This window comes from Megalopta genalis, chromosome 12 (genome assembly GCF_051020955.1).
Source record: "Megalopta genalis isolate 19385.01 chromosome 12, iyMegGena1_principal, whole genome shotgun sequence".
NCBI lineage: Eukaryota > Metazoa > Arthropoda > Insecta > Hymenoptera > Halictidae > Megalopta > Megalopta genalis.
In genome coordinates, this window is record NC_135024.1 from 8,755,515 (window position 1) to 8,768,703 (window position 13,189).

The 13,189-nt window shown below is 49.8% G+C and overlaps 1 protein-coding gene across 1 annotated transcript in view; it reads left to right on the plus strand.

Moving 5' to 3' along the window:
- Positions 1-1,219: 1,219 nt before the first annotated feature.
- Cph (BCL11 transcription factor chronophage) overlaps positions 1,220-13,189 on the plus strand; it is a 49,596-nt gene continuing 37,626 nt past the window's right edge. The window contains exon 1 of the mRNA XM_033465093.2: positions 1,220-2,757. Coding sequence (XP_033320984.2) covers positions 2,721-2,757 — 37 coding nt within the window. The 5' untranslated portion in view covers positions 1,220-2,720. The remainder of the gene's footprint in view (positions 2,758-13,189) is intronic.

Consider the following 13,189-nt stretch of genomic DNA (forward strand, 5'->3'; position numbering starts at 1 on the left):
TAATTGACTAATTTACTTTGTTCAAGTATATATTCTAGGAAAAATTGCGCAAGGTCCAAATAAATGCAATCGTACGATTAGATAGCGGATTTTATGCATTTATAGCAAAAATGCACACCTGTAAAAACTTACAAAAAATTTAAGAATACTATCACATTATTTTTTATACATTGCCATTATTGAATGAAGAAATACATTTTTATCTAATTTCTGCTTTTTACAGTTAACATAAAAACATTTTATTTTGCACGAAGATCCGCGGTCAACTTATAACTTTTATAAGATAGGACAATGTATATTAAACGAAGAAATTAAGTAACTTTCCATAAACATGTGCTTACAATCTCAACAATAAAAAAAACAAAATATATCAGAAACCGATGTTTCGGCAGGTGGTGCGTAAGAACCACAAACGAATACTGAAAAGATCAATCATAAAATTTCCGCACCCTAAAAAGTCACCACTTTCCAGTAACTACCGACTCGAAGCAACAACTCTCAGAAGTCACATGGAGACCCGGTGTACCCATAAGAATGGTTCATCCCTGAGCGAGCACCCATAAAAATCGCCGTCAGCGTACAATCCTCGAACAAAAACCGCAAAAACGCGTCATCAGTCTCTCGCCGCGTTTAATTCTCACGCGAGCGTCTCTGCGGCAGCGAGTACCGCGTATAGCCCCTCGAGGATGACCATTTCAAACACTCCTGGCAGAAAGTATGCCCACCATTGCCAGACGAAGAATGATCGAGGTGGGCAGAGGATGATCGTCCGCGGAAAACGCGCGCGGGAGAGAGCGATGACGAGGAAGAAAGAGGAGTGAGTAAGAAAGAGAGAGAGAGGGAGAGAGAGAGAGAAAGCGAGCGAGCGAGGGAACAAGAGAAAGACATAGAGAGGGAGACACAGAGAAAGAGAAAGAGGGAGAGAGAGTGAGCGCGCGAATGCGAGCAATGGGGGACGGGAGGGAGACGACAGAAGGCTACATACGGCACACACAGCAACGCTGTTGTGTATGTGCAGGCGGCGAGAGAGAGGCGAGGGACGGAGAGAGTCTCTCCGGCAGATGCCGGTGCACCGAGAGAGATGGCGACCGTAGGAGCGAGAGCGGCGAGAGAGCCGAGTGGGAGAGAGCGAGAGGGGGGCCGCGTTACCCCCACCACGGGGGTGAAAACTACCCCGAGAGCGCGTGGGGTGTCCGGCCTCGGCGCCGAGGCGAACCGAGCGCGTCCGAAGCGAGCGCAGTGCCCGACACACCAGGTCCCGCACGGCACGACTAGGCGCACCGTCCGGCACAGTCCACTCAGAGATACGACCCATGCTGGACCATCGTCGCTCTGGTCCACGCCGGCATCAGGCATCCAGCATCCGCGCGTCCTCACCTAGCACGAGACACCAGGTCGCCGACGTCGGCGACGAGCCAGCGGCCGGGACACGCGGCGCCGGGGACACGTTGCCATTCACGTTGACGTTACCGTTAACGTTGCCGTTGTCGTTACCATTCCCGGTGCCGTTGCCATTGACGTTGACGTCGCCGTTGCCTGTACCCGGGCCAGCCGACGACGGGACCGTCTTCAGGGACCAGCGGCCTCCTCGTCGTCGGGACCCGCACGGCGCGGAGATGCGTCACGGACGACAGCGACGATAGTCTCTCCGACCAGGAAGCCGCGATTTCTCGCGGATCGCGGGGCCCGTCACGAGGGAACGAACGAACGAACGAGACCCGCGGTGTGCGCGCGTGACGAGAGACCAGACCGCGCGCGTCGGTCCCCGAGCGGACACACGGCTCTCCTCGCTTCAGAACACTTGTTTTGTTTTCTTTTTTTTTTCTTTCGTTTGCTTTCGTCAGTTCCTCTTCGGTTGACCCTGCCCGCAACGTTCCCGCCCGGTGATATCTCTGCCCGAAGGTGAACAAAGTGACAAAGGTGACGGTTTGCGTGCGACGACCGGAGCGCGACGGTCAAGTGATTATTATCCAAGGATATTCCGATGGTGGTCAGGGGATCGATCAGCCGGCAGAGACAGTGAAAGAGGACCGCCTCCTCGGTGACCGGCGGCCGGCGGCCGGTGAGCAGCGCACCTGTGCACGCGGGGACCTCCATTGTCCCGCGGACGTCATCGCCGAGGTGTCGTATATGTGCGCCGCGACGTGTGCCGAGCCCCCCTGGCCGATCGCGAACGCCAGTCGAGGATCATGAGGACCGACGTCAGTTGACGAACAAGTGCGTCCCGGCCGACTGTCAATCCCGTGGTCGTCGCGGCCCAGGCGCGTGCACGAGGATCGCGCCTAGTGAATTATTCGCTCGCTTCGGAACCGACAACGCGAGGAACCGAGGTGTCCGTCGAGGCATCCGCGCGAGCATCGTCGCCAGCGCGTGTCGTGGCACCATCGGGTGAAGTTTCCTCAACGTGGAAACAGGTGAAACGTTGCATGGACTTGTTGGTGAAGAGCGGCGCGAGCCGGAGGTGAGGGGGAGGAGGGCAGAAGCGTGTCGTTTCCGGTCGAGGGTGGTTTCCGCCGAAAAATCGTCGCCTCCCCCCTTGTTCTTCTCGCCTCCCGGTGGTGGATCGGAACGAGGAGCAGACAGAGTAGAGAAACGTACGCGAGCAGCCACGAGGACTACCGATTTCCTCCAACCCTTCCGTCCTGGACGCACGACGGAAACGTATCGTTCGTATTTCGAGACGCGCGACGAGCCACGAAGAAGATCGAGAAATCGTCACCATGAGGATCAAAATGCCCGCGGTCAGGATCGCGCAAGGTGAGTGTGAGAAACGTATTTGACACGACACCGAGGCCTGTTCCATCCGTCGCTCGACCGGAACAGACGCAACATTATTTTTGGATCGACGCGGCGGTTAACAGGCCCGCGTTGCTCGCCCCGAACCGCGGATGAACTTGAAAAGTCCGGGGGAACTCCGTGCAAGGTTTCGTTAGCGTTTCGTTCTTTCCTGACGCGGCCGGCTTTCCGAGGATCACGGAAACTTTCGGCTGGAACGTAACTTTTCCCTTCAGTGCTCGGGAGCATCTTCGTGCCGCCGATGTCAAGTTGGTCTGTCTGGTTACGTGTCAAGCATTTCTTTACATTCGGGGTAATCGTTGCGCCGCAGTCGTTCCTTGAAACGGTGCAAAGAAGAACGGAATTTGGAAGTGCGACACGTGAGAATTTCCTATAAGAACCTAGAAATAGAGTTTCTCGCGGCACCCTGTGCTCTGCCCCCCTCCGAAGACACGATTGCCGCGGTCGAAAGTATCCGCAAGCATTGGAATCGTGTTTGGCAAAATCCCGAAAAAGCCACCTGTTTCTCGCGCGAGCGACGTCAACAAATGCCCGCGATTTCTCTTGCGCGTCGGCGAGTCGGAAGCCATCGGCGTCGCCGATCGGCTCGCAATAAATCTGGTTCGGCTCCGTCTCGACCCCGGGAGATCGTTGCTACCTTAAAACCTTGTCCTTGAGGATCCACCGTGAGGGTCGAGATAGAATCATCTTTGTCCTAACGAAAGCTAAAAGTCAAAAGAGGACGGTAGAAGGGAACGTCGTGGGTCGCGTGGTCGGGCGTTGCGGGTGAAATAAAAGACTCGTGGACGTCGCGGAAGACGCGAAGAAGAAGGAAGGCAAGGGAAGGGGGCTGAAAAGAAAGAGAAAGGGAAAGAAGGAATGAATGAATCGGGAAGGACGAGGCACTCGCGGGGTCGCGGAAGAGGGCGGCGAGCGCGGACGCGGGAAAAGCGGAATAGCAGGCCAACGTCTTCGAGGAACTCGTCTGAATTTTTAATTAGTCCCCGACACCCCCACCCCGAGGTTTCCGGGGCCGGCGTGCTTCCACCGGGGGTGGTAGAAAAAGACGAGGCGGAGAGGAAGAAGGAGGCTTTCAAGGTGGAGGTGGAGAAAGAAGAGGCCGCCGAAGGGAGGCGGTGGGGTGGGCAAGAAGGAGGGGCGGCATTGTCATGCGCGCGTTTTTCAGAGACTTTTCCACCCCCGACGGTACACACCACCCCCCGCGTAGCCTCGAGCCTAGCCTCCGACACCCCCTCGCCCCCACGGGGAGCCAGCAGCAGCGGCGGCGGCGGTGGCGGCGGCGGCGGCGGCGGCTCCGTTTTCTTAATTACAACTGCGATATTCTTTAGTTCGCGCGATGACGCCGCCGCGAAAAGATACCGGAATATTTCTCCAACGATTAACCCGGTCGCGAACTTCCGTAAACGCGTCTTTGCCACCCTCGACTGGCCGTCGATCGATGATCGAGGCCGGCCAGTGGCGATCGTCCGAGCGGAAGCAGCCACGAACGGCCTCCGTCGTCGAGTTCGTCGATGGCCGATCCTCGATCGTCGGGCTATTCGTTGGATCTCGACGGTCCAGGCGATCTTCGATCCAAATAACGTCCGCCGCGATCGATGGCCGGCCGCGACTGACCCGGGGCTTCAGTGTCGATCAGTGTACGCATGTCCGGCACGGGATCGAAATCGTGTGACGTTTCCGCGTCGACGGAGACGGTTCGAGTGCGGCAGATCTAGAGAGGGGCGACGAAGGTGGACGCTTTGTGTGAAAGTAAAAAAGTCACTGAACCTCGCGTTTCGAGCATGATCGCTGCTGAGGTGAGTCTTGGAACTTTCGAAGGGCTTTTTTTGACGAAATGGAAATTGACAGGCGATGCTCGTCGACCAGAACGTCGTTTCGTCTCGCGGCAGTTACGGAATTCAAGCAGATTCGCAATCGAATTTCTCACCGTTTAAACGGCGAATCCGTGGAAAGCTGACCGGCCGCGAAGCTTTAAATTTCTGTTTGCAAATGCGGATTATCCTTTCGGCCAGGGACGTCCGTACGTCTCCTGTTTACATCGCGATTATCTGCCTCTTCGGTCGTCCTACATACATATAATGAAGTAAATAGATCACGCGTTCGCTTCTCTCCGTCCAACGACAAACACCACTCTCGCGCAATTACCTCTCGATTTGGGCCGCGATTTCGAGAAAACCGCCTCTTTGCGGAGACTCCGGGAACGCTGTCGATTCCCGTTGACAGTGCGACGTGTCGGATTTATAACACGGTGGCTGTCAATCTCAATTTAACCCCGAGTGACGACATCGAACTTTCACGTGCGAGATCTTGAGGTTTATTTCGAATTTTTCCGTTTAATCGGCGAACATACTCGATGTTTCTCGTAACGCGTCGACGAATTTTTTGCCCTCGGATTACTGCGCCGTGACGACCTCTTATCTGGATAAGCAAATTTCCAATTAAGATACGATTCGTGTGCCCCGTGTGTACGCGGCCACGGTGACGCTTCTGTCCGAGGAATGTCGAAACAGCTGCTGTTTGAATACGGAACGCCGGTGAATTGATCGAAATATGAACAACAGACCGCCGGGAATAAAGTGTCGAACGACTGGCCTCCATTACACGCGGATTATTGTTACTCTGCGGCGATGTCGGCGTGTCTGCGCCGAGACGCGAAATATAATGGTAGAGGAGAGCGACAAAGGGGTCCGCCATATTAGTCCGTTCGCCGAACACGTTGAATTTTACGTTTTAACGAGCCTAATATAGAAACCTTATTCTCGGTTAAACTCGATTGATATCGAAAAACTCGCGAAGAATATCAGCGGAGACGTCGGAGCTCCTAGAATAGTGGAACGTCTTCGTTTACTAATTCACGAGTCTTAAGCTCCGCGCGATTAACCGGTGTTAGTGAATCAGATCAAATATGAAATTTATAGCCTTGGATCACGGCCCCCTTTTGTTTCAGCATCGTTACAGACATTTTCATTCATTTCTAGAATCTATCTCGAGGATTGTCAAATTGCTCGATACGATCTCGGCCGCTTAATTGTACAGTGGTTATATCGATCCTCGGTGCTGTAGGTACGCTCGCGATATATATTTCTCCGTTTACGAGAGCAATTTATCAACGACCAGGTTCTTCCGTAATTACGGTAACTGCGGCACGATAAATTGTCTTTTTAAGGCGCGCGGTAGCCAATAAAAAGCCACGGAGCAACGGAATTCTTCGGGAGTAGGAGTCGCTATCGAAACGCGCGTCGATGACGAGCAGTCAGGCTCGGTGGCCGTTGAAAAACGAGGCGTCTCGCGCCTCGCGAAAGCAATTTTATCAGCGGCTCGAGAGCGTGACTGGTTAATTGACGCAATTACGCCCGCATAGCAGGACACCTCGCGGCAAGCGGCGTCCTGCAAAGCCTCCCTGGGAGCTCGGTATCGGGCCGAGGCACTTTCGAGGATGTTATTTAGCAAACAGAGTGAGTTTTACGCGCCCTTGTCGGCACGTGCACGGCATATGCGCGTTTTCTATGCCCGCGCGCGCGTTAAATATTGTCTTTGATGCGGCCCGTCGGAAGCCCTTCTTCGCCTTCCATCTTCCCTCCGCGGTTCCTAAGTCCCTCTCCCCCCTCCCTCTCTCGCTCTATCTCTCACTCACTCTCTCATACGCGCAGCTCGTAAGCTCGTCGATCTTCCCTCTCTAGCTCGCATCGACGTGATTGCAGTGCTCCGACAAAAAACTACTTTGATTTGATTTCTCAGATTAACCTTTCGGGCACGTGGCGAACCCTTCCGTTGGCCCTCTTCCCTCCTACCTCGTGCTCCTATCACCTTGGAGGGCCGAGCACGTGGCCAGGTAAGAACTCTCTCGCGATCGTGCACCGATGGGGACCCATGCCGCAGGCCGACTTTTCATCCCAGAAGCACGCGAACCCCGCAAAAAGTCTTTCTCTCTGTTCTCTCTGCAACACGGGGCCCGCTAATGGCGATATCTTTTATGGGTCGTGAGGAAAGTTGCCTCTCTTCTCGGTACGCGAGTGAGACGCGACTGCGAACAGCGAATAACGCCGGGAGTCCTTACGAGGCTCGAATTTATGCACCGGCCTCTACGCCAATCAGCAGCTTACCACCCCCGCCGACTCCCCTTCGAAATGAGATACTCTCGATGCACGGTTGCAACGGTGCTGCAACGTTCTTGCCGATACACGGGTAAGTTTCGAGCCGGTTGCGTCGAGACTGTGCAAGATACTGTTACTCGATAGAACGACGATCGTTGCTCGTTTTTTGATAATTCGCACGCGACGCGTCTTTCTTGCTCACCCCTCAGTCGGGTGGCTTTTGATGATTTCATTACTCTGTTCATTAAATCTTTAAATTCGACGTTGTTTTTTTTTATTTCGAGTTTGCTATTTTGCGTCAGTGTTGATTTTCTTATTGAATTTATCCGAGAGGAGATTTAATTAAGAAGGGGGAAATACTTTAGTTCGAATTGGAAGGGATGTACATGTTTTTAATAAATTATGTTCGAAGCCTTTATATTAAAAGTGATTCGATATGCAGTACGAACTATCTTGATCGCCTAATAGTTTATTAATCGTGAGTACTGCGATAACATGAACACGTTCATACTTTTAATGAATTATGTTTGAAATTTTCATCAAGAGTCTCACTCGATATGTAGTACGGAACATTCTTGATCACCTAATAGTTTATTATTGATGAGTACTGTAATAGAAGCGATCTCGAATGCACACCTACATGTATACTCCTTGAGATATCTTCGTCGAATGGTGGGGATATTTTGGTCCAGACATGCAAACGCTCAGTCTAGCCAATTCGAACCATTTGATTTACAATATTGATTTTAAAGAAGTAAGAAAAATAGTAAATAAAGAGACATCGATGCGTGAGATGAAATCCCTGTGAAACATCTTCCTGACGATTACCGGTTACTCAACCGATTTCTTGTATTTCCCGTCAAACTATCAACGTAAACCCAGTGACTTTAACCGTTTATGACCAGCCACCAATTTTTGATCAATAATTCAATAAACAGAAACAAGAAATCGACGGATTTCTGGGAGCAGGTAGAAGAAGATGGCGCCACCAGCCAATGTCCGATGGCGCATTGACGCTCGCTACTGTATACCGCGGAAAAATGCGCGAAATCTTCTCGGCTTGAACCCCGTGGAAAGTAAACACCGTGTCCCGACCATTAACCGTGTCGCGGTTGCTTGCGGAGCGTAGTCGAGCAGAGCCGAGCCGAGCCGAGCCGAGAGGTGCGGAGCGGAGTCGTCCGACGTCGCTCGAAAATAGTTGATAAGATAAGAAAGTAGCGGAAAACGGTGCCGGAGTTCCAGCGCCGGGGTCTCCGTTATTTCTGGACCGACTTAATAACCAGTGATCGCGTAATTCTTTGCCAAGTGTATACAGCGACGGCTCCGGCGGCCGCGCGCCTTCGTTCGCGGTCCCCGGACACCGTGAGCAAAGACGTCACCGGGAAAATTCGAAGGCAGAAGTAATTAAATCCATTACGAAGGAAGAAACGGCGACTTCGGGGCAGGAGTAGAAATTAATTAGCCATCCACTCCCGGGACTTTCCTTAAATCCTTGTCCCAGCCAACGTCGGGACAGACGATGTCGATACTGCCTCTCTAGCTCTCTCTCTCTCTCTCTCTCTCTCTCTGTCTCTCTCGCTCTCAGCAGGGCTATCTTTCCCGAACTCGGCTGTATATCGTCCGTTCCAATCTGCCGTTCGGCAATTTCGGCTGAAATACGATGTCGTCGGGCTCGTTCGCGAACGCCCGACCAGACCCACCTCTCGCTTATTGGTCACCGTGAGGCGATAGCTACCCTTAAAACGGGGTTAACGTCGACCACTCGCGTTTTTCCTGCGATCGACACTTCGCGGCGTCTTCCTTGGGCTACGCGACCTCCTGTCCAGATCAGACGGCAATTTCGACCCCGGCTTATACCTACACTCTTCTAGCGAGAGCTACAGAATGTGAAAGTTCCTTAAAAAAATCTATATGAATACCCTTTGCATTTTTGTTATTACATATTAGTATATAATTAGATTCATTTTACATTCCAGAGATTCGTAAACCCGCGTTCATTGAAGCAGGATCGCTACGTGTATCCTCTTTTTCAACGTCAACCACGAAGACGTTGATCTATGCACACCAATAAAACTGGTTAATCCTGTTTCGATCTGTAACTCCGTGCACATTGTACGCTACAAGTTTCTTTAGCGTATCCATTCTCGTTGCAAATTCTTTAGCCCCGATCGTCCTACTAATTGGTTTTAACGACCGATTTCAATTTGAACTGCTCCGACGAGAACACCGAGACTATAGAACAGAGGATGCTAAATGTCCAAACAGTCGGTCGAAAAGGATCACCGCAGGATCGGTTTCAGCCGGGTGTTGTACGGGCGACAGGGGAGCTCGTCCCAATCAAGACGACGGCATTGAAATCACGACAGCCAGAAATGGGAGCGAATGGTGGAGACTTTCAGCTGGTAATGGGTTTACAAGCACTTCAAAATAGGCTTTTCGAGAAACCGGCTGAGTGCTCCCCGTTAAAAAAAGGCAGGAGAAGAATGAAAGTGTCCAGAATGGACACAGAGTCCGAGCCGCGGCATTATGCTGGTTGCTGTAAGAAAATTTATGTTGTTTGCAGTCTCGGTTTCCTGACCCATTGTCCACCATTGTCCGAGTCCCTCCTTCCAAGGTGCGAACACCCTTCGGGACGATAATCTGCTTGCATTATTGTATGCTTTGTCGGCCGGTTCACTTGTCGGGGGGGAAGGTGGTCCGACGGCTACCTGACCACGGGTCACTCGGGGTGCGCCTTCTTCACTTGGTAAGGTGCGATCCAACCCCTGGACCAAACTGTCTTCTTGTTTAGGGTGCATCGAGGACGAGGGTCAACCTGACCTCTCTCCTCTTCCGATCCTGATCGCCCCCCTTCTGCGGTCGACGATCTGCTAATAGCTGAGAGATCCACTTGTTGTGTTCTTTTTTTTCTGTTTTGAGTCGCTAGTGGACAGGTTTGACCGACGACCTTCTCCATTGAGTTTGCGAATTTTTATGGCTTCTTAAGTACTCGACGGTCTGCGGAGAATAGGCTGAAGGTCGACCTCGTTCCTTTTAAATTTTCATAAACCGTTCAAATGTGTGTTTGGACAGGAGGATTATTAATGAGTTTGGTAGACATTAGAGACTGCACCGACAATGAGGATCAACATGGCCTCTGGCACGAGCGGCCTGCTCGTCCCTTTTTGCAGTTGACATTTTATCAATAGCAGAAAGGTCAACTTGTTACGCTTTCTTTCGGCTCCTTTAGAGAACTGGCTATTGAGGTTTGAAGGATTGATTGACCCATTTGCATCAGGAACGGTCCCATTCGCTCATTTCGCGTGGCCATTGTCGCGGATAAACCCTCCGGGCTAGTTGAACATTATAAATAATTAAGCTCTTTATACTGTTCTGGAGCAAGTTTATTCCTGCCTCCTGCACCGAACTAAAGCTTGTTTAATAAAGGAGAATGAAAAAGCTGTAATATAGATACATTTTATTGGTGATGCAAGAGTTCGTAAGAAAAGTTAATCCACAGCTACACGATTCAGTTAGGTTTATTAATGAATTTAATGGACATCGTTAGCTAACCCTAATTGCTGCTTCTAGAGTCATCGATAGTTCTCTCTTTTTAGATTTTTATCGTCGAGTGTTGCGAAATAGTTTCACCAGATAGACAATTATGCATAAAAGTTTTCTTCTTCCCGCAATATTTATAAAACCGAATGACACCCTATACGAATTTATATCTTGGTCTTTTCTTAAGATTTTGCTAATTCGAGATCATGAATTGAGATCACGTCACTCTCTTATATTCTTCATCATTCTCCAAGGAAGAAATAGTAGTCGATAATCTGCAGCGATGTGAACGACAACTAGACAAAGCTTTGAGCTCAGGTGTGATCCAACAATTATTTATTTCACTCCCAGCTGCTCTTGTACACTTGCAAACAGACAATACACGCGAACTCGTCGCATCACTTGTCGCAACTCGTGCCGAGCTAACTTCCTCGACACAAGGGACTCACCTTCATCCTGGAGGACACGTTCTGCCCGCCAACATGACCTAATCGTCCGACGATTGCACAGGAAATTATCTTCCCTTGACTTTTTCTACGGACTCTCGTAGTCTAATACTTTAGAACCGTACCTGCTAAAGTGACAGTTCATAGTAACTTCCGAAGTTATCGGCTACTGAAGCGTAACTTTAAACTATGAGCACGTTTCGAGAGAAACGACGATTTCACAGCTGGTTCACACGATTCGAAAGAGAGTACCGGACCGATCCACTTGAAATTCTTTTTGTATCTCGAGGAAGAGTCCGTTCATCGTCCGACCTAGAATCAAGAGTCGCACAGATTTTTCTTCGATATTAAAATTTCTGACTTCAGATAAATCGCTAGTCAGACTTGGCAATCGTTAACTCCTTATACGTTCTTCACGAACTGTCTGCGAGTCATAGATCGGGTTTCATTCACTGATTAAACATGAATGATTCGAGCATTCACTGATTAGTGAATTTTGAAAAAATCCACTTTTTAAAAACCATTTAATATTTGCAAAACTGACAATAAGATTTTTATAACAAGTATATAACGAGGATTTTTTGTATTTCATAGAGAGATTCTTTCAAATATACACGAAAAATTAAAAGAAAATTAAATTTTTAAAAATATATTAATACCGTCCCCGTACATATTGTGTTAATAATTTCCCTAACAGAACGCGAGAAGTTTTGTTTCTCGTATGTCTTCATTTACGTTCATTCCTAGACGTTCATAACCAGACTGCGGATCTTATGCATTTATAAAATGAAAGAGCAAATGCCTCGCGAATAACATTTATCTTTAGTAAAACATGCATAAATTCTTCATCGCGAGTCCGACTTGTTATAATGCAAAGGGTGAATAAAGAAGTTACACAGCCATAATTGATGATAGCCTGTCATGGATGAGATCCGTATTTACTAGCAAAGCTGTCTGAAACAATTCGCACAACTTATCTACACGCTTGCCAAAAGCATATCAGAGATCTACACGCAAAGTTTCAAAGAAGCAGCAGCTTTCTATATGAAAGAGAAGCCCAAAACATTGAGCAATTGCTCTCGAACCACTTAGAAAGTGAAGACGTCGACGGTAGCGAGGCAGGGGTCACCTAGGCTCTTTCTTCCTGGAATTAAAGTATTTTCCCAGGCGATCGATTATCGACGAGCCCGCTTCCGCCGTGGAGCCGGCAATCATCTCATCCAGACCATTATCTGCGAAGAAGGGTGTCTCCGATAGGAAGCGGTCTAAATTCCCGTCCGCGAGAGGTCTCGTTCAAGGCTCGCCTCTGGATCGGGTCAGGTGCCATTTCGACTATTTTCGCCGTCGGTGTTTCCTTGGCCCTGGTCACCCGTTATAATCCGCGCGCGTGCACTCGGTCCTCCTATAAATAGGATCCTTCTGGAGACCCAAGTTCAGAGGAACAGGGTGGACGCTCGTCGTTTTTAGATTTCCCGGCGGTTTCGGAGCCGGCTCGACTTCGAGCAGAGCTGAGAGAAGCTGAGCTGAGCTGAGCGGAGCGGAGCAGAGCCGAGGAGCTGCTGCCACACGCTCGCCAACAGCCCGCGAGCCAGTTATACGCGCTCGTTTGGGAGACGCCGTAACTTTGGGAACTTGAACGCTACTTCGGGGTGCCACTTTACGGGGAGCCTCGCCCTCCTGGCGGCGTGTAATTAAATGGGAAAGAGGAGACTCCGTAATGGCGTAGCCTTGAGGATTTTCGTGGTGTTCGATGGATTCGGTTTCCCTGTTCGCCGAGCCAGCTCGCTCATGCCACGGAAATTCGGGCGACTGTGAAGTGTATCGAATCTTTGGTGTCCTCGAGAATCCCCCTATGCTCATCAACCGGAATTTCGCACATTTTTCTGTCTCCGTTAGGTAGATCGAAGAAGTCATTCTTTTCTGTGTAATGTCAGGTGATGGCTCTACTTTGAAACAATCGTCTGATTAGTCTGAATCGATTGAACTTTACGCGATAAATTGAATGATCTATTTTACTGTACATTGCAGAAGGTTATGTTATCATTCTTGGTTTGTGAATTATCATCCATTTTTTTAGCACGATTTCGTTCCCAGGATCAAGATAAATTATACGATCTATGTAGTATGGCCTTGGAATGGCCTTGAATACGGACAAATTAGTTGCACTCTAAAAAATGTGAAGTAGTCAAACGAGGAGAACAATGCCACTTTGTTTTAATAGGTGTTCAAGCTGTTGGCTGCTTGTTTCATTTATTTGCTTTCAAGTTCGTGGTATATAAATTCTTGAATTTTCTTTTCGCCATTGGATGCACT